The sequence below is a fragment of the Triturus cristatus genome, chromosome 2_1, assembly GCF_964204655.1.
Source record: "Triturus cristatus chromosome 2_1, aTriCri1.1, whole genome shotgun sequence".
Taxonomy (NCBI): Eukaryota; Metazoa; Chordata; class Amphibia; order Caudata; family Salamandridae; genus Triturus; species Triturus cristatus.
Genome location: NC_140581.1, coordinates 491,044,279 through 491,065,998, shown reverse-complemented (window position 1 = coordinate 491,065,998; position 21,720 = coordinate 491,044,279). Strand labels below are relative to the sequence as shown.

The following is a 21,720-nucleotide window of genomic DNA, read 5'->3' as shown; positions in this document are numbered from 1 at the left end:
CTGTCTGTCGCTCCTCTGCTTCTCTCCCTTTTTCCTGAGTTCCGCTCACTATCCTCTCCAACTTCCCAACAACCATGCCGGAAAACACATTCCTTTCCCCTTTTAGTTCCAGTGTCCCATAAGCCTGTGTCTTTTCCGCTCTTAAGATTTCAGTGTCCAGAATATATATATGAATATGCCGGGGTAACAATCATATGAAGAACAATTGTTCACACAGAACTCAGTCAGAGGTGAAAATACTTGAATAGAACAGCAAAACTACTCTGAAAGAACAGAAACAGTAACTTGTACCGAATTTAATTTAGCCACTTTGTCTTCCCTTGGTATTGCAAGGCATGACAATGAAGCCTTTTAAAGCAGTGCGTGGAAGACTAGTTGAAACCATGGGAAGGCAGTTGCGTCTCTCTCCAGCAGATCTTCAGTCTCTCCCTAACAATGTCATTGTCCCAAACTACCATTGGCAATTTTTTCCCACTAAAGTCTTTCAGCCAAGATAATAGTTGCAGATGCATCCCTGCAAGAATGGGGCTTTACGTGGGTGAGTTAACATTTAAAGGACTTAGGTTTCTGAAAGTACCTCAATATCATATTGGCCTGTTCGAGATCAGAGGGCGAATTTAGCTCTCTAGGCTTTCCAGGTGCACAGGTGTGAAATCCTTTCTTTGTGCTCTCTCTGACGCTGTCCCAGAGCTCCGCTCCTTTTCTTCATATCTAGAAGAGATCTTTTCCTCAGCATTCACCTCCTTTGGTCAATCGACAAGTTGCATGTCGCCATAGACCTTCTCCAAACAACCCCAAATTTATAACTCAATATCCAACTTCTTAGAGTTTGGTGGTACACGCCTCCTGCAGCAAAGTGAATCCAAATTTAATTCCAACTGCTCCTTCAGACAGAGTACAAACGCATGGAAACCTTTAGTAAGAGGATTCCTCCTGTTTGGTGAAAAAGTGGACTCGGCCCAGAAGCTCCTTAAAGAGAGCTGTGCTATGAGGTTCTCTTTGTGCCTTTTGCCCCTGGTATATCCCCATTTTTGGAATATATCAAGGACTTGGTATATCTGCAGCATGAGGCGTCAACGCCCCCACAACAGGTCTCCAAGCTCATTTGAGGTAGGTAGTAAGTGGGATTTTCAAATCATCCAATGGGGCTACATGCTGCCATTCCTTTTCGATCTGCAGCACCTGCTGCCCATATCAGAGGAGCCTTCGGATGACCATTTGTCTAATTTGCCCCAGGAGGTGCAGGCTTTTTTAGCCAAAGGAGCCATAGAGAGGGTACTGGCCTCGCAAGTTGGGACATGATGTTACTCCAGCTATATCCTTGTTCCGAAAAAGGAAGTACGCCCTTTTCCTATTTTGGATCTTCGCCCTCTTAATGCCATCCTATGAAAGGATACATTTAAGATGCTTAAGCTGGCCCAGGTTCTATCTGCTCTGGATCCAGGAGACTGGATGGTTGTCATTGGACCTGCAGGACACCTATTTTCATATCCTTGTCCCACATGCCCCCATCCATGTGCTGCATGCCCACCGGTGGTAGTTGCGGTTCAAAATGGCTACGAGCGTTTTCAGGTTGCCATGCTCCCTTTTGGCCTCACCAGTGCACCTTGGGTGTTCACGATGGTGATAGCTGTGATCGCGGCACACCTTCGGCGGTTGGGGATTCCAGTCTTCCCCCTACCTTGACGTCTGGCTGTTGAAGGCAAGCTCGCCACAGCCAGTTGTGGACCACCTCTAGATGATAGCAAGCCTCCTTGCAGCATTGGGGCTCACAATCAATGTGCCAACGTCATACTAACTCCTTCCATCAGAGCCTTCTTGGATACGGTGCACTTTCAGGCCTTCTCTCTGGGTTTCAGTGAGGATGGTTCTGAGGCTTCTCTGCATACTGGCCTCCTGCTTGTCGACCATGCCAGGTGGCAAATGCAGTCTCTGAATTCGGATCTGAAGGCTCAGTGGGCCCAGTACAGTGGTTCCAGGACCAGCAGAACCAGTCAGATTCTATTCAGGTATCAGACAAGACTAAAAAAAACAGTTGCAGTGGTAACTGCTCGACTGCAATTTGACCAGCAGCAGACCCCTCTTCCTACCCCACCCAGAGCTGACAGTGGTGACGGATATGTGGTTGCTGGGCTGGAGTTGTCATCTTTGAGAGGTGGACTTCATAGGATTCTGGTCTCTGTGGACACAGGTCTCCACATAAATGTGCTGGAGCTGCAGGTGATTCACTTGTTGTTGAAGCCCTTCCTGCCAACAATCAAAGGGAGGCTGCTGCAAGTTTGTATCATTTGGAACTGTAACAGGCAGGGTGGGGTGGTGTCCTGGGTCAGGAGGCTCTGCAGCTCTAGAATTGGCTTGGGCATTTCCCCAGTCATGAACCGCCTCACGGGATCTTTGAACGCCAGAGCAGACTAACTCAGCCAGAGACACATAGAGGATCACGAATAGTAGCCGCACCCGTAGGTGGCGCAGGATATCTTCCAGCAAAGGGGAGATCACTGGCTCAATTTCTTTGCCACCAATGAGAACGCGCATGGTCTATACTTTTGCACATTGGAGTTCCCAAGAATGCTCTCTCTTGAAAACATCTTCCTCCTAAAGTCAATGGTTAATTTGGGCTGGTGGTTGCCGATGGGGCCCACCGGCACGCCTTTTTGGGGACTGGCATTTATTTTTCTTCATTAAGTATTGACCACGAGTGAGATAGAAAAGCACACAAATGGGACAGAAGGAGAAAGAGACAGACTGAAAAACACACACAAAGGGAGAAAGCAGGGACTGGCAAGAGTGAGATAAAGGGGCAGCATAGTCTGGTAGTGGATTTAGGAGTTCCCAGATGAATTTAACACTAGGCAGCCTTGGTATTCTGCACAGCTCTGGGCACAGGGCCAGTCTGGGAACACAGACCAGCCTTGGCAATTACATTTGACCGAGCACAGGGGGTCTTGGGGGTCAGGGTGGGAAGGAAACACTTGCTGCTTTTGGTGCAGGTGGCCGAAATTGCAGCACTGCTGCTAAACCGAATACCTGTACCCGCTACAGCCAGTCTGGCCCTGTCTGGGCACCAGCATTCATTCTTATACAAATTAAGCTGAGCATGGGGCACCTGTATGGTTTTCTGCCACTACCTCTCCTGGCCCGAGTTCTGAGGAAGATCAGGAAGGATCGGGCCATCTTAGCGACTACAGATTGAGCCAGAAGAGAGTGGTACCTGGAGCTTCTGGGCTTGAGCATCTGTCCTGCAGTCAGGCTGCAGCTTCGGATAAATCTTGCATCACAAAAATAGGGCAGGAGATTGACCCCAGCTCTACACTACCTGCGCCTTTATGAATGGAGATTTAGCAGTGTCAGTTGATCTCCGTTGATCTGATTAGTTCTCTGGTGGTGCTCCCTTCCCCTAGAGTCGCAGGGGTCCGATTTCGAACCCATGGCACAAGAACTTAGTCAATGTGCCTGTATGAATTAGAAATCCAGTTGGACTGCAGCCCATACACAACCCACTGAGCATTACTGTGTAGGAAGTGTTTCCTGGTATCTGAAAGAAGACATCTATCTGCAGATTCCTCAACTTCTGAATTCTCCCCAGGCGCCAGTCTGGATCCGGCAATTTTTCTGCAGGACCTTTGCGCACCGGGGTATGGCTCCGTAATGCCGTCTCCAGTCTTGACGTCAGTGGAGCCATATAAGTCCCCTTTGGCGTGCGTACATCAGTTTCTTCTTATCTGCGCTGTAACGTGGATCTGGAGAAGCAGTTCCTCAGGTTCTTGACCTGCTTCGACACTTTGTGTTGCTGGAACAGTGTGCCTTTGTACCAATGTCTACAGGTTTCAAACCTTCGATGACGGATCCGCATACAATTTGTATGTGGTGTTTAGGTGAGCACCATGATGCAGAGGATTGTGGCTCCTGCCAGAAACTAAAACCAAAGTATTTGAAGGAGCGGCGTTTGAAGTTAATGGCGGCGTGTGTATTGAGATCCTCGGAGGCTTCTCGGTCTTCGTCGTCCCTGGAAGAGCATTTGCAATCAACTAGCCAAAGCTGGTCTGGAGGACATCGTTCTTCAGGGAAGTCAAAAGGTAAGGGACGGTTGAAGTCACAGCATTTTTCGGACTTTACCGCCTGGAGACTCTGTCTCCCACGGCCCCTCCCGCTAGACGGTTGAGGATGCTATATGCGACTCCGCACCGCGTCTTCCCATGTTTCTGGGAGCCGGGGCGTCGATGGCCCAGATGAGGGAATATTATGATTCCTTGCACCTCATCTTTGGGACCCTATCTCCCCCGGAGCGCCTCTAGGCCCCAAGGAGGTGAGTGGGGCGCCGTCGGCAAATTTGTCCTCGGTGACGGTTGGCCCATCGGAGTCGATGGATCGGGGCCGTACGACGTCGGCTGGAGTCGCTTTGGCGCTGGCTCACTGTCCTACAGGATTTTTGCATAGAACGCCGGTCTTGGACTAACCGACTCTGAAATTGACATCAGCGCTGCCAGTCGAAGGCGCCTCTCCTCCCCCAGTCAACGTCATGATGGTGCTGCTACGGTGTCATATGGTTTCGGATGCGGAGTCGGCTATGCAACCTGAGGGGATTGTACAGTTTGTGGCGCCTTTTCAGGAACAGGCATTGGGAGGTCCATCTGTGTAGACTGGAGCAGGACTCTTTCAGCCCATTTCTGACACCAATGTGTTTCAGATGTAGGAGAGCTGGTTTACAGCTCTTGGTGAGGCTAGTGGGTTGGATTTTTTGCCAGCCTCGGGGTTGCTTTCTCCCCCTAGTCTTGCTATGGAAACAAGTTCTTCCTTTGCGGACTTTCTGAGGAAAGTGCCTGCAGTTTTAGACTGGTCACTGCCCACAGTGTAGAGGTTTACAGACCCTTTGTTCAAAATCATTTGCCAGGGACAGCTGTTCTTTAGTATAGTGAGGTACTATTTGAAATGTTATTAGGTGCTTGGGCCAAGCCTGAGTTGGGGTCTCAGTGGACCGTGATATTGCATATAGGCATCTGCCTGCACCTGGGAACCCAGCTTGTCTGCATAGACATCCTTCCACTCGTGGCCTAGTGACTCAGGCAGCAACGTCTTCAAAGGATGTAGATTCTACTCCTAAGACTCTGGTGGGTAAGAATTCTAGGGGTTGTGATGCTTGTGGTAAGCATATATTTGCTTCAGCCAGCTCAGCATTGAGAGCCACCAACACATCTTGTGTGTTGTAGTGTTTTTCCCATGCTTTATGAGATTCTTTACAGAACATGCTCCCATCACTTCCGGATAACCTCCGTGCTGAGGTAGGCCACTTGATTAGAGATGGTTAGTCGGCTGCTAGTTTTACCATAAGGTGTGGCATGGACACAACAGATTCTGTCGGTCGTGCAATGGCATCTGCAGTGGCGCTAAGGCGTCGGTCTTGGTTGGCATCTTCAGGTTTTTCCAAAGCTGTCCAGTCGGCTTTGGCTGACATACCATTAGATGGTGCCTGTCTTTTTGGAGATCAGGCAGATGCAGCATTAAGACGCTTCCATGGAAGGTGGAGAACTACAGAGTCGTAGCCCTACATTTTTTATCAGTGTGTTGCTTTGCTTGCCTCTTGGCTTGGGATATATTTGTTTTTGTTGGTCAAGGAGAAGCCGTGTTAAAACGTTATATATGTCCAGTTTCGATTTCAGTTCTACCACGTTTACTCTGGTGAGGAGCAGTGGTTATAACTTCAGTACCATTTTCATTTTTATTTGTGTATTGATTTAGATGACTGAGGGAGGTTCCCTTTGTTTCCTGGCCTCTGAGGAAGAGCTTTCTGCTCAAGAGGCTATCATTGAGAGATGACTTCCTGTATGGAAGCGGGTCTGTTGCATGCTTCTTAGAAGCAGTTCAGTATGCAAGTTGCATGGCTTTCTTCTTCAGTGTTTCTTTTAGAGACATCTTGTTATGCCAGTTGGAGGTTAATGTATAGGAACTTAGGACTCTAATCTTGGAGTAAGCGGGTGCTCCAGCAAGTTGAAGTGTTGTTCTGGCTCAAGAGTATATGCTTTGCATTCTTTTGAATGCTGTTTGCTTGTGAGTTCTTCCTTGATGGTAAAGAAACAGTGTCTAGTGAAGGCATAAATATTATAATCTATAAACTGCAGGCAATTCCTATCCCTGCTCCATATTGGGGTGCTGTAAATCGGCAGCCAAAGGTTTGTGATGCACGGGTTGGGCCAACTTGTCCCAAGACCAATTTAAATTTGATGGCTTGTTGTCCTTGACCTCAGACAATATGTCCTAGGTGTCGGGCCGTTTTGGTCTCTGGCAAGGCTGCCAATCATCCATAAAAGTCTTGATACCTGGTGAGACACTTTTTATAATAGGAGGATGTTATGACATTATAGTAAGCTTTTCTTCTTCCTATGATCTAGATATATGTGATTCTGTCTGATCTACATTACCTGTCTTCTGGAGAGGATGAACTTATTATTTTCTGCATTTCTCAATTTGTGAGGAATCATGACTGTTGTTTCTTGTGGTGTCAATTCTTTAAGATACCATTTGACTGACATCATTTTCTTACGGCAAGTCACCTATGGTATTGTGTTGGTGGCGTGGTACCCTTTTTTCACTAGGTTGTGTACTTTTGCCAAACCTCTCATTTCAGAGTGTTTTTTTGGTAACCAGTGTATACATGATAAAACGTGCTGCTGTGTTTCACATAGTTGTTGGATTTGTGATCATATTTGTCTTGTATCACAGGTGTGGTCGTATGTACTTGTTGACATGAATTTATTTTATGAGATATTTTGGTTCTGCGCTACTAGGTTTGTTAGCATTTTCCATATTATTGGAACAGGCCTTTTTGGCACTGGTTTCTCAGTTTTAGTAAGTTTTTAGGTATACAGAGTATACATGGCTGTATCATATGTTTTATACATATTTGTTCTTCACAAAGAGGTTTTAATCAAAGATGCGGTTGAATCTCTCGCTTGCCTTGGTGTTTCAAGCTTATCCACAGCTCGAAATTGGGTTCAGTCTGTTGGACTATGGCATTGAAGGTCGTATGAGGGTAGCTATATGCGTCCTTGCAGTCTGGCAGTAGTTATTAGCCAGTGAAATTCTGTGAATTACCGGGCCAGTCGTAATATCTGGTAACACATTTATGTTTGTATACATATTTATATCAATATATACATCTTTGTGGCAAGATGTTATTCAATTGGCGCATTTGATGAATATGAATGCTCCTTTTGTCCAAACTAAATAATTTATATCAAGGAGGTGGTGGTGTTCATCTTACCTTTGGAGAAATGGGTTCTGAAAGTCCTTTTTTGAGATTTTATCAGAACAGTTCTTTCTCTGATTTTCTTTATTGTCGTGAAAAATGCAGATTACATGGCTTTTGTCCTGCATTTGGTCCTTTTTGGTCATCGAGTTTTCTTTCCCCTTGGGGATAGGGGATAATGTCTCTTAACTGACAGGTGGTTCTTTAGGGGTCCCTCCCCCCCTTTTTCCTCCAAGGGCTGATTCTCTCAGACCTGTAAGGTTGTTTTTTTATTTTTAAGTTCTGTGGCAGTGATCATAGATTCTAGTAAGAGCCAAGCTCTTATTCTGCTATTTCTACATAAATTTGGTTTGTTGGTAGTTTTGACCGGGTGGTTCTCTTTGAGAACTTATGTAGGATTTGTTTGCAGACTCTCCTCCAGTGGGGTATAACTATGGGTATATAATACAAAAGTTGAGGAATCTGAGGCTAGATATCTCTGCCAGGTGTAAAAATCTTTCCGCAGATTCATTAACTCCCTGCCCATCCTCCCCACTCTGCCAATGACCTATGAGGTAAGGGTTATACCCTTTTTCAGTATTGGTTTTATGTACCAGTGTTTATTATCTCAGCTTATGTTGGAACTCAGCAGACCACTTGGCCTGGCCACATAGGTTTTGCTTACAAGCCCATTTAATGACTCGAAAGGTGGGTCATTAAGTGGGCTTGTGGTTTACAGAAGGCCTTGTAAAAGCATTCGGTCCCAGAGCCTTGCCTCTTTTCAAACGTTGGATACCCCCATTACCACTTTCATGGTGATTGGACTACCTAGGGTGTCAGCTTGAGTGGTTGAGAGTTTTTGACACAGATATGTCTCACTATAGGAGTGGACTTACTGGGTGTCTAAGGAGCCTGCATCATACAAGTTCTGGTGAAAACTAGGAAGACATTTGTTAGGTCTCGGTCAGCGTGCAGCTCTTCACTACAAATTGCCTGCACTGTGTCTAGATTACTGTTTACTCGTAATTGAGTTACTAATAGTTACCTGTTTCATTGCCTGCATGAAATAATTTTTGCTTTGCCCTGAAAAGGGCACCCCCTGCTTTATCTAGGCCCAGGGCAGGTACCTGGACTCTGAGCGCCTGCATTTATTGCTTTTTCTTCTGTTTTTCATTAGTGTTAACCCTCTCACAGATAGAGTTTGTGTTTTAAGTGAATTCTCTTGTTGGCCCTTACTTTATTGCTGGTCTTGTGACCTCTTTGAAGTATTTCTTTGAATATATTAATTTATATGGACTTGACTGTAATGTTTTTGTCATTGTCTAACATGCAATTACTTATGGCTGCACGTATACCCTTCACTATTGAGGAACCATGAGTTTCATTCATTCACCCCACCTCCCCGTGTGGAGGGCACCAAGCCAAAATCAATGTTGAGAGTGCCTCCAAGAGCAAGCACTAAAGCAATGCAGAGATTGGTGGAATCAAAAGCATCATTCTTGCACAGACTGGCAGAAGAGCTTGATGTCAGGCAGAAACGACTCTTCATACACCCAGAAACCAGAAAGATTTCTGATAGGCTGTCCCCAGAAAAGATCTTTAACCATGCTGTCCCTGATTTCTAAGAAATGGAGGCTGCCTTTCGAGAAAGAGCTCGCCTTCGATGCCTCAAAAATTACAAAGGCAAGACTACGTGCCACTACCCCCAACCTAACACAACTAGGTAATCACCTCTACAACAACCTCTGCCTCATCCACCATGCCCATACTCGGTTCCCTGTCTCCTCCAACCTCGACCAGAAACCTCTGAGCGGTCAGTCCATTCATATTCTGACCCAGGTAGCCCTTATGGTGAGGGAGACCCTTACGAACAGCCTGCTGGTGCAGGAGAGTGAGACGACCCCTGGGATAACTACGGTGTTGATTGTACCGATGATCCAGATTTGAAACTTATCCCAGCTAAGCAATCCCCACCAGATGACACCACCACGTATCATGCCGCCATTTAGAGGGCAGCACGCCACCATAAAGATGATAACAATACATTGTTAAACAATGCTACAGGGAAATCATATCCCAACCAGCAGAGAGTGATGGCATTTCAGCAGCCATAGCCTCTTTTTCAGTCCACTTGTCCACTGACTGTAATGAATCTCTTGAGTATGATGGCCTCTTGCCTATCAATTGTGGCTTAATCCAGATTACACATGTGCATTCCAACAGTGTCTTGTGAGGCAGCGGTCAGGAGCTGATGGTCAGCAGGAAGATCTAATATTGATGAAGGCCATCACTCAGTGCTCACTGTAATGATGGAACAGCAACAGCCTCTTGCTCGGCAAGCTATTCATGGACTCTCTTCCGCAGGTAACCATTACAACTGATGCATTGCTCACTGAGTGGGGCACACGTCACTGCATAGAAGACTGTGCAAGCGACTTGACCCCTCACCACCAGAGTTGATTCGTCAACTACCTAGAGGTGCTGGCCATTTACCTAGTCTTCATACCCTTCTACAAGTTTGTTCACATACATGTTGTCCTCCTAAAGAAGGACAACATGACTGCCATATATTACACACTAAAACAGCGGAGAACCCACGTTCCCCCAGTTGTTTGCACTAGCACAGCAGATCTGGCACTGGACAATACACAAGATCTATCTATTAGTGGAACACCTACTGGAGGTGGACAGTGACTTTGCGAACCTGTTAAGCAGGACGCATCAGCAAATCTTCAAGTGAAAACTCCACCCACAGGTCCTCCACAGAACAGCAGTAATCCTCTGCTTGGCCACCTCAGAAACTGCAAAATGCCAAGCTTCACCTCAAAAATACCTACACCCACAGTACATGGGCAATGCACTGTTGAGTAACAGGATTAGGGTATTTGCTTATGCTTTTCCTCCTCTACCACTGTTCCCTTGTGTGGTGACGAAAATGAGTCATGTCTCCATGACCTTCATCCTATTTCACCTAACTTGGGCCAGACAGCACTCATACTCTGAACTCTTGGAAATGTCCATCATTCCCCACAAGAAGGTACCAATGAAGCTGAACCTTCTCACACAACAACACTGTCAAATCGGACACCCAGATCCGAGGCTGTTCAATCTAATGATCTAGTATCTGAGGTCCTAGAGTTTGACTACCTGAATCTATCTGAGGACTGTATCACCAAATTGTACGAGGTACGTAGGCTCACTAGAAGCAGCAAGGGGTCATATGAATGACAGTCTGAAGCACTTGGTCCTTATTTAGGTCCACAAAAATATTGCTAATAACGGCTGTTGGATGGAATGTTGCACATTTACCCCAGGTCAACCATCTTCTGTAACACTGCTTTACTGTTATTGAGAATTGAATTTGTTAATGGTTGTCTCAGTTGAATCGGGTACTGTAAAACTGTTTTGGAAATCTTCTACTGTGTGTAGGTCATGATGTCTTGCGAGTTGTACATGATCCTTGCAGTCCTTCACTCCCACCTTCACCCAGAGTGAAGGCAAATGGCTCTCCTGCTGTGATATATATAGTTGAAGTAGCTGTGTCAGAGTCGAGGTCCTAGTCTCACTTGATCTCTTACCGTGAAGAAGGAATTCACCCTCTAGCTATTTGCAACTGTTCTCCCACTGATTGAAGTCATCTCTGCTCCGCCTAGATTTTTTTGAGCCCTGGAACTGAAAGTAAATGGCCAAGCAGTTCTTTCCGAAATTCTTATTTTGGAATATGTTCTTAATTGAGGTTTAAGCCTTGTTATGGGGTGTACATGCGTTAGTCCACAAGGACCATGCACTTAACAAAAATGCTGGACCACCTGGTTTACTGTCAGTCCTCTCCTGGCTTTGTTTGCCTTCTGAAGCCTGGGTGTCTGAGGATTCCACCCAAAAGCCCTGAAGCCCTTACAAATGAAACAGCAGTTCCTCTAGTGCATTGCTTTCTGATGGATACTTCTTCCCAGATGTCTCACCTTTTAAATATCCTTCATGGACGTGATTGGATCTGGAAAAGATTTTCTCATCCATATCTCTCAACTGGCATCAAGAATTGCCCTATGGCCGCAGCTATGATTTTACCCACCAGGTATTTGATGGCCGTGGAGTTTTTAAGGTGCCTCTGGTGCATAGGAGTCAGTTACTGTTTTTCCACGACTCATTGATGCAGGTACAAGGCTTCTCTAATATTCCGCAGATTTAACTACAAGTACATCAGAATCCTCATCCCAAGATTTCATGCACAAATTTGCTCAATTCAAGCTCCACTCATACATACTGAATACACTACACAACTCAGACCCCATCTATCTGAACACTTGCATCTCCTTCCACCAGCCCCCCAGAAAACTCAGCTCTGCAGGACTCCTGCTCGCACACATCTCACGCATACACAGAACCAGATCAGGAGGACTGGCGTTTTTCTTACATTGCTCCTAAAGCATGAAATTACTCTTCTCACTCCTACCCCCAGCATTCCACATCTGAGCCTCTTCTCTTTTTTGAATTCCACAAAAAGCTGGGGGCCTGGTTTTCAGTCAACCAACCTGCCATAGGTAGAGCTAGGCACACACACCTGCTCAGGCGCAGGATAACCTCACAGGTGATAGTGTGCTTTACGACTACACATAACATGTTTTAAATCCTGCCAAAGGTGTCCTAGGTGAATCCAAATTACATCCGATTACGGCATCTAGGACCAGAACACAACCCCATATCATCTGACTCCTATTCATCAATGCAGAGAGCAGACAGCCAAGCTAATTTGGCCAGTCCCGAAGTGATATGACAAAGCACCTGTGAATGATCTCCTAACGGATCTAACCACAAAAAGCACAATCACAATAAGGAGGAGAAATCCTCTTCTTTCATGAGGAAACTGCTACTGGGACTTTTTTAAATCCCAATATTGGGCTTTTTTGCCTTGTTTCAGTATGAGGGTATGAGAGTCTGTGGGCCAGAGGGATATCTTCAATATAATAACTATCTGATCACATTAACCAGCTAACAATAATGCCCCGAGTGAATGGCTCAGATCATAAATTGGGGCTAAGAAGGGAGTAATAGTTACAGGTATTAGTTTACATGTTTTATATGCCTCTTGCTTCCATGCGAATATGGCTCCACTGCAACACAACTAACGACTTGTAACTTTCCAGAACTTACAGTTTTAGACTCGGGAACTGAATGAGTAAAGCTACGTTAATTCTAGGATGTGACTTGCGGGACACATAAACATCTGTTCATTAGGTGTATAGCCCATTAAGTCTTCTTACAGGCTATTTTAAATTGTAGTTTTCAGTACAGTGATGAATAGTCTTTTATTTTAATATAGCCTGTATTTTTTGTTCTCTGCCATCAATAAATACCCCTTGTGTTATTTGATGCATTTAAATTTGTTGAAGGAAACTGAAGTAAGGTTATGGGGAGATATCTCATGATTAAGACTTAATTTGTTTGAGTAATGCTGACTAAATATTTATTTTAATTGTTTTTCTCATCCTTTTTTTAGATGTATTGTGAAGATTACTGGTGACATGACAGTGTCCTTTCCCAGTGGTATCATTAAAATATTTACCAATAACCCTTCACCAGCTGTCCTGTCCTTTAAGTTGAAAAATACAAACAAGCTAGAACAGATCCTCCCAAATACACAACTTTTGTACAGGTTTGTTTTACTATTACAGTTACAATAAATGTGATAGTCTTGATTTCTCTCCAGCATAGTAATGTTTTTGATGGTTCAACAAACAAGTGTGGTGTGGTACATTTGTGTTAGTGATTTGGAGCCTGATTATTTTTTTTTTGAGTGGTCGACCAGTGTCTTGGCGTTAGTGACTAGGAACAAGGAATTGCCACTAACCTCGGAAGGAAGCCGTCGGGAACGATGGAGTGTAGCTGATCCCCCCTCGACCCTGAGACGCAGACTCTCGCAGAGGGATGGAAACACTACTGCTCGAGAAAGCCCCCCGGAGAAAAGGGAAGTGGATAAAATAAGAAAACGCTGCTCTGCCGTGGTGTGTCTCTGGTCCTGCGCTGGTAGTGGGTCAGGGTAATGGCCAAGGCACTCTCCCAGGTAAAACTATAGAGGGAATATAAGGAACAGAGAGTAAGTAAGCACCTCCCACCCTCCACGCAACTCAGGCACTCCAAGCTACATCCTTTACCCAGCCACAACAGATACTTACAAAGGAGATTAGCAGCTGGCTTAGTTCTGTTAATGAGTAAAGGGTCCTGAGATTAGGACGCTGAGTCTGTAGTAGGAGACACACTTCTGATGTAGTAAAGAGTGTGTGTAGTACTTCTTCCCCACACTGTTTGGTCACAGTCAGGGCGTTGCCAATGTCACGAAGGCTCACAAATTGATGACGGGCTGAGCGGGAGACGAGACGCGCGTTTCTGAGCACAAATGAGTGTCCCTAGCGCTCGGAGTCTGTTAAACGAAAACGTGCAGTGTTGCAGCAGTGGAGCGCGTTTCCGGGCACTGAATAGTGTCTCTCGCGCAAGGAGAAAGTACGGAGTAAGCGAATGGGAAATCCGAGTCAAGGGAGGTTTCGCTACTCACGCTTCCGTAGTCGGAGGGGAGAAGTCAGGTGACGGTACAGCTGACGACTCGCTTCTGGAACCGATATGCAGCCGTGTCCTCGATACCGCACCAGGGCTGCCAACTTCAGGGATGTCTGTAAAAGGCTGAATACTCCGGGCTTCGTCGTGAAGAGAGGTATCCCGCGGGGAATACCATCCGCGACTACAGCTAGTATCCGGATTGTCAAGCCCCGATCCCTGGAAAAGGGAAGGGCTTTATCGTGATACCGGCGGAACAGCCGGGAACCGCTTCCGGGCCGCTGGCCGCAGGCATGACGGGATTCGTAGTTCCGGTCTTTTGCACAGACCGCGACCTCCCTTTACGCGCCAGACATACCGGGCAGCGCGCTGGATAGAAGAGGTACTGGGGGGGTAGTATGTGTTGCGCGCCGCACCCTGGCCCTGTGAGGTGCAAATCGCGACAGAGCCCCCTCGCAAGGACTGCCGTCCCGGTGGTCGACCTGGCTTTCCGGGGTTTCTATCGTGAAATCGTGCTACGAGAAGAGGGCAATGGAGATTACCTGCGGGTTCCCAAGTACGGTCTTCTACCCCGTATCCCTCCCAATCTATTAGGTACTGCACGCGCCCTCTGACTAAACGGGAGTCTAGTACTTCTCGTACTACGTATTCTTCCTGTCCCTCTATTTCAATAGGGGCTGGCCTAGAGGGAAGTCTCATGGAATCAGGACAACTCTTCAGTAAAGAAACATGAAATACTGGATGTATATGCCAGGCTTGGGGCAGTGATAGTTTTAGAGCAGCAGGGTTAATGATTTCGACCACTTTGTAAGGCCCTACGTATTTGGGCGAAAGCTTTCCCCCTCCCTTCAGATGTAGGTTTTTTGTGGCCAGCCACACCCAGTCCCCTACTTGATAGATAGGTTCAGGATTTCTTTTCTTGTCTGCGAAGCGTTTGTGGGTGTTTTGTGCTTTCAGCAGCTGTGTCCTTGCGTCTTTTAACACGATCCGAAGATGGGCGTGATGTTCCTGAATAGTGGGATGTTTGGAAACCACAGGCCAATCGAAGGGAAGCATATTTGGATGAAACCCTAAAAGACAGAAGAAGGGGGAACATCCTAAGGTGGAGTGCTCCGCGTTGTTGTACGCGAATTCTGCTGCCCAAATCAACGGATACCAGTCAGAGGAGTTTTGCAGAGTGAAACAACGAAGGTATTGCTCCAAGGTTTGGTTTAAACGTTCCGTCTTGCCGTCTGTTTGAGGGTGGTAGCTGGTGGATAATCGGGCGTCTACCTTCATGGCAGAGCAGAGCGCCGTCCAGAACCGAGAGGTGAACTGAGTACCACGGTCTGTGATGAGGACCCTGGGGATGCCATGGGCGCGCACAACATGTTGAAGGAACGTTACCGCTAGCTCGGAGGACGTGGGAAGTCTTTTCAATGGTACGAAGTGGCCCATCTTTGTCAGATGGTCTATGATCACGAGAATGGTGGTATACCCGTCACAGGGGGGCATCTCGATTATAAAGTCCATGGAGACTGTATGCCAGGGGAGCGGAGGAATAGGAATGGGCCGTAAGAGTCCTGTGGGCTTTGAATGGCTTGCCTTGCTTTGCGCACACACTGCACAGGTACGTAGGTAGTCTCGAGTGTCTTTACGCAGTGTGGGCCACCAGAAGGATCTTTCTATTGTTGCAATGGTTTTGTGCTCTCCAAGATGACCTCCGAGGATAGAATCGTGGGCCCAGGCCAATACTTGTCTTTGGAGGGTGACCAAGGGAACATACAAGGTATGGTGATGATACGCCAGGTTTTCGCTGGTGAGTCGATTTTCGGGGTCTTCGCCTAGCCACTGTTGTCCAGGTGGGCCATGGCTGTCTTGATGTCTTCAAGAAAGTTAGGTGACAGTAGCGCAATGGTATTTCCTGAAAAGGCACTGCTGGGTAATATGGAAGGAACTTCCGTTGTTTCTTCTGTCAGCGAGTCTGCTGGTTCGTCTTTTCTTGATAGGGCGTCTGCTTTACCATTCTGGAGACCTGGCTTAAATTTAATGATAGTCATAATCCGAAAAGAAAAGAGACCACCGAAGTTGTCGTGGTGTCAGAGCCTTGGCGGTTTTAAGGAATAGCGGGTTTCTGTGATCTGTATAGATCTCCACAGTATGATGAGCTCCCAAGAGGTAATGCCTCCATTCTTCGCAGGCCCTTTTTATCGCTAACAGTTCTTTGTCCGAGATCGAGTAGTTCACCTCACTGGGGGTGAATTTTTTAGAATAGAAGGCGACTGGGTGGATTTGTCCGATGGTCGGATGCCGTTGCGACAACACCCCTCCCAAAGCATGTTGTGAGGCATCTGTTTCTAGGATGAAGGACAAGCGAGAATCCGGGTGACGCAAGATGGGGGCGTGGGTGAATTTGTGCTTCAGTTCCTCGAATGCTTGGTTTGCCTCGTCGTTCCACAAGAAGGGGACATTCTTTCGTAGGAGACGGGTTATGGGATGGATAATCTTAGAGAAATCTTTGATGAATCGCCGATAATAGTTCGCGAAACCAAGGAAGCTCTGCACGGATTTTATGTTGAAAGGTGCCCTCCATTGCGTAATTGCTGAGACCTTTTCTGGATCCATTTGGAAGCCTTGTGCGTTGATTACATAACCCAAGAAGGCGATTTCCTGCGCGTGAAAAATGCATTTCTCTAGTTTGGCGTAGAGAGAATGTGTTTGCAGGCGTTCCAGAACTGTTCTTACATGGGTGATATGATCGAGGAGGTTTGTGGAATAAATAAGAATATCGTCGATGTAGACGATGCAGATGGAATCCAGCAATCCGCGCAACACCTCGTCCATAAAAAACTGGAACGCTGCTGGTGCATTGCACAGTCCGAAGGGCATCACTTGGTACTCAAATAGCCCGTACTTTGTTCGAAAAGCGGTCTTCCATTTGTCTCGGTTCGAACCCGTACCAAGTGATATGCCCCTCGGAGGTCCAGTTTGGTGTAGACCTGAGCCCCTTTTACTTGATCCAACAATACCAGAATCAAGGGTAACGGGTATCTGTTTTTAACGGTGATTTTGTTGAGGGCTCTATAGTCTATACACGTCCTCAACTCGTCACAATCCTTCTTAGTGATAAAAAAGAGAGGGGACGAGGCGGGAGATGATGAGTGTCGGATGAAGCCAGACTCTAGGTTTTCGTCCAAGTATGTCTTGAGATACTGGTTTTCGGGTTCAGTAAGGGCGTACACTCGGCTACAGGGAATGTCAGCACCAGGCATTAAATCGATACGGCAATCATATGGCCGATGTGGTTGTAGTTGGGTCGCCTTATGTTTATCAAAGACCGGCAAAAAGGGCAAGTATTCTTCCGGCAGCTGGGTTGAACAACACAGTCCGATGGCTTCCACTCCAGACGCAAGGAACGCAGCTTGAGTATGGATGGCTGGTTCCTGGAGTATGGATTGCTTTGTGCAATGGTGTCTGCAGAACTCGGAGGACAAGGATATAGTACGAAGCGTCCATTGTATAGCAGGGTCGTGCAACGTCAGCCAGGGCATACCCAGATTCAGGCGAAAATGAGGGGCGTCGATGAGATCAAAACTGATTGTCTCATAATGTTCCTCGGTGATTTTCATAACCAGGGGACTGGTCTGGTATCAAACAGGTCCCGAAGTCAGCGCCTTCCCATCTACTGCCCTTACCAGGGTAGGAGTTGTCTTCTGGATATAGGGAACTCCGATGTTCCTAGCGTATTGTTGATCAATGAAGTTGCCCGTGGCTCCTGAATCGAGCAGGGCGGGCACTCGGATGAGGGAGTCTGATGTTATCCAAAGTGTGACGTCAACATTCAGGTGGGCCACAGAGGGTTGAATGGTGTTCGCCAAAACAAAAGGGATCGTGAGCGCTTCAGAACCAAAGACGGAGATCCCGTCCTGACTTGGGTTTAGTAGTTTTCCGCTTCTTGTTGAGTGACTGCTTGGGTCCTAAGACTGGATCCCCTCTCGGGGCCTTTAGTTCTAGCTCTCCATTCCCGTATGAAATGTCCCCCTTTTCCACAGTATAAACATAGTTTTTGCTGTCTTCGTTTCTCTTTTTCCTCTGCTGTCAGAGGACCTCGGAGCCCTCCAATTTGCATGGGTTCAGACCCATCTGTTCCCTTGGAGCGGTCGTCTACAGTCGCGGCAAGATAAAACGGGGTTCACCTCTGCTCTTATCCCCTTTCCTTTCTTGCAACCGATGATCTAGTTGCACGGTTAGCTCAATGAGTTCTTCACAAGTTTGCGGAAGCTGGATGACCTGGGAAAGAACGTCCTTCAATTCTCCGCGAAGACCTTGATAGAATAATGAGGTACGTTTTTCTTGGGGCCAGATTGTTTCCACTAGGAGTCGATCAAAGGTTGTTATGTATGTAAGGAGGTCCTGCGACCCTTGGCGTAGTGTCATAAGTTCTCGACCCAGGGAAAGCATGTGGGTTTTTCTATCGAACAGTTTTCGTAATTCCCCACAGAAGTCTTGGAAATTGTGGAGCACGGGATCGTTCCTTTCCATTAAGGGAATGGTCCAGTTGGATGCATTGCCTCCCATGTAGGAGATCATTAATGACGTCTTGGAAGCCTCTTCCTGGAACACTGCGGGTTTGCAAAGAAAATGGAGTCGACATTGGTGTAGGAAGGTTTCAAATTTTTTCGGATCCCCATAGAAACGTTCTGGGGGGGCTAGCGGAATGCCAGGGTTCTGTATAACATGGACTGTAGGGATGAGACCAGCGGCTGGCGAAGGGGTTGTTGGGGTCGAGAATAAACCGGTTCCCTTGGGCCCTTCTCCTAGGGATGAAACGGGAGGTGGTAATGTCCAGTCTTTAATATAGGAGCCCCTCCCAGTAGTCACGGGGGTGCTAGTTCGTGAGAGTCCAGCTACTTCCCTACGTAGGGTTCCCATTTCGTTCCTGAACTCCTGGGTCTCTCTACGGGAGGTCTGCACTTCCTGCTGGAGAGAATTGATACTCTCCAGCAGTGTGGACAGGACCGCTGCGGTGTCCATCGCTCAGGCCGGCTGATTCCGTGGGCTTGACAATCTGTCGTGGCGCTAGTGACTAGGAACAAGGAATTGCCACTAACCTCGGAAGGAAGCCGTCGGGAACGATGGAGCGTAGCTGATCCCCCCTCGACCCTGAGGTGCAGACTCTCGCAGAGGGATGGAAAAACTACTGCTCGAGAAAGCCCCCCGGGGAAAAGGGAAGTGGATAAAATAAGAAACGCTGCTCTGCCGTGGTGTGTCTCTGGTCCTGCGCTGGTAGTGGGTCAGGGTAATGGCCAAGGCACTCTCCCAGGTAAAACTATAGAGGGAATATAAGGAGAGTAAGTAAGCACCTCCCACCCTCCACGCAACTCAGGCACTCCAAGCTACATCCTTTACCCAGCCACAACAGATACTTACAAAGGAGATTAGCAGCTGGCTTAGTTCTGTTAATGAGTAAAGGGTCCTGAGATTAGGACGCTGAGTCTGTAGTAGGAGACACACTTCTGATGTAGTCAAGAGTGTGTGTAGTACTTCTTCCCCACACTGTTTGGTCACAGTCAGGGCGTTGCCAATGTCACGAAGGCTCACAAATTGATGATGGGCTGAGCGGGAGCCGGGACGCGCGTTTCTGAGCACAAATGAGTGTCCCTAGCGCTCGGAGTCTGTTAAACGAAAACGTGCAGTGTTGCAGCAGTGGAGCGCGTTTCCGGGCACTGAATAGTGTCTCTCGCGCAAGGAGAAAGTATGGAGTAAGCGAACTGGAAATCCGAGTCAAGGGAGGTTTCGCTACTCACGCTTCTGTAGTCGGAGGGGAGAAGTCAGGTGGCGGTACAGCTGACGACTCGCTTCTGGAACCGATATGCAGCCGTGTCCTCGATATCGCACCAGGGCTGCCAACTTCAGGGATGTCTGTAAAAGGCTGAATACTCCGGGCTTCGTCGTGAAGAGAGGTATCCCGCGGGGAATACCATCCGCGACTACAGCTAGTATCCGGATTGTCAAGCCCCGATCCCTGGAAAAGGGAAGGGCTTTATCGTGATACCGGCGGAACAGCCGGGAACCGCTTCCGGGCCGCCGGCCGCAGGCATGACGGGATTCGTAGTTCCGGTCTTTTGCACAGACCGCGACCTCCCTTTACGCGCCAGACATACCGGGCAGCGCGCTGGATGGAAGAGGTACTGGGGGGGTAGTATGTGTTGCGCGCCGCGCCCTGGCCCTGTGAGGTGCAAATCGCGACAACCAGTCCTCCTCCATGGCGATGGATTAAATTGCTCCATCACCCTGACCGAGGTGTATCCCACCAAATCTTGAAATGTCTGCCGACCTGGTGGACATTTCAAGCATTGACAGGTACCGCCTTACATTTTAACTATGCCAGACAACTGTGTCAAGCATGATGGAGCTGTACAACAAGCTTAACATTTTTCAATTAAAAAGTAATAAATCCCAAAGCGTGATTTAAAAAACGAAAAAACAATGTCCCTTCGCCATGACAATTTCCTCCAATAGCAAGAGGGGCATTAAGCACTTTTTGGTGCCCCTTTTCCTGGTGGTGACGGGTATTGACAAATATTTTTATGTCCCTCCATCTATATTAGGCTGGCGGGCATATAGCCAAACAGCCGACAGACATTACTCGGACACAGAGTAATCTTCGTCGTCATCAAACTATTGTCTACCCGCAGTTAAATCTGGCTGGCGGACCAAAGTCTTGGTCGAGAAGGAGCAAACCACCATTGTGACAGAACTCCCTCTCCGTCAAGATATAAAACTGACTCTTGGTTGGCAGTTATTTTTATTGATCGTTAGATAATGATATTAAAAGGTGGTCACAGCTTGCACATGCTCTCTACGTACATAAGATTATCTTGCATTACTAAAAAAACATTATAGATTTGAACAAAATAGTGGTACTCAATGCATGGAGAAAAGGAAGTTTGCGACCGCACCATATGCGGTCACATCCTAATTCAGTGTGCGGAACCGCCAACCTATGGTTAGACGGGTTCGCTCAGCAAAATGTAGTCTGGCAGACTGAAGCCCGTCCAACATCGTAATGAGGGCCTTAATGTTTTAATCTTTTGAAAAGACATATTGGATTAATTAATTATGAGCAAATTGTTTTCTTTCACTATAACACATAATACATGATGTGATTACACCCATTTTCAGTTTGTGACAGTTTTGTTCTGCTGGATATTTGCTACAAAAACCCTTAAGAATAAAATCAGTAACTTCAAGTGAATTAGCCTTTTTCTAAGTTATTCGTTATTCTCCCATTCAGATAACCGCTTTCTGGTAAAACTGAATCAAACACAATTTAGACCAATGGGCTACTTAGAAATAAAAGCTGTTCTTCCATCTGTGTTTCATTATAATAAAACACTGATAATTTAAAACATTTGTTCTTACCATTTAGGCTTTAGATTTTAGTTTGTAGATCCTTTTTTGCCTCATTCTACTGGAGCAGTAGCACCCCATCACCCCACCTAATGTCTTTCCAATGTATCAATTCATAGAACTTTTAGTTGATTCAAATGTACATCTTGAAATTCAGTAATATTTTGTACTGCTGCATATTTTAGATAATTTCTTCCAAGACTCAATCATGTTTCAGTTCGAAATTTCGAGTCCACCCAGCGCTTCTAGCATGATTTTTACATGGGAACTGTATAAATGAAATAACTGATGCTAAAAGACAGTTTGACGATGTTAATTTGAATCGATATATGCAAAATGCCATCATTGTCAAACATTTTTGTCGATAGCCATGATAGTCAAAGTCATTAACTCTTCTTCTTTTTATGGTTACCTCAAAATGGCTGCATGTTAGTTTCTGGTGAATACTTCTAACAGCAGATTCCTCACTTTTAGAATATTCCCCAGGTCAGAGTGGATCTAGAAACTCAAAAGTAGTACTCTGTGCATTGGTAGGTGCCATTGTGTGGCCCTGTGCC

The 21,720-nt window shown here is 46.7% G+C and overlaps 1 protein-coding gene across 3 annotated transcripts in view; it reads left to right on the top strand.

Annotated features, from left to right (window-relative positions):
- The window catches only part of FCHO2 (FCH and mu domain containing endocytic adaptor 2), a 1,031,922-nt gene that overhangs the window by 887,225 nt on the left and 122,977 nt on the right, over window positions 1-21,720 (top strand). For all 3 annotated transcript variants that reach the window (XM_085632343.1, XM_085632342.1, XM_085632344.1), the window contains one exon: window positions 12,720-12,875. In XM_085632343.1, coding sequence (XP_085488469.1) covers window positions 12,720-12,875 — 156 coding nt within the window. The remainder of the gene's footprint in view (window positions 1-12,719; window positions 12,876-21,720) is intronic.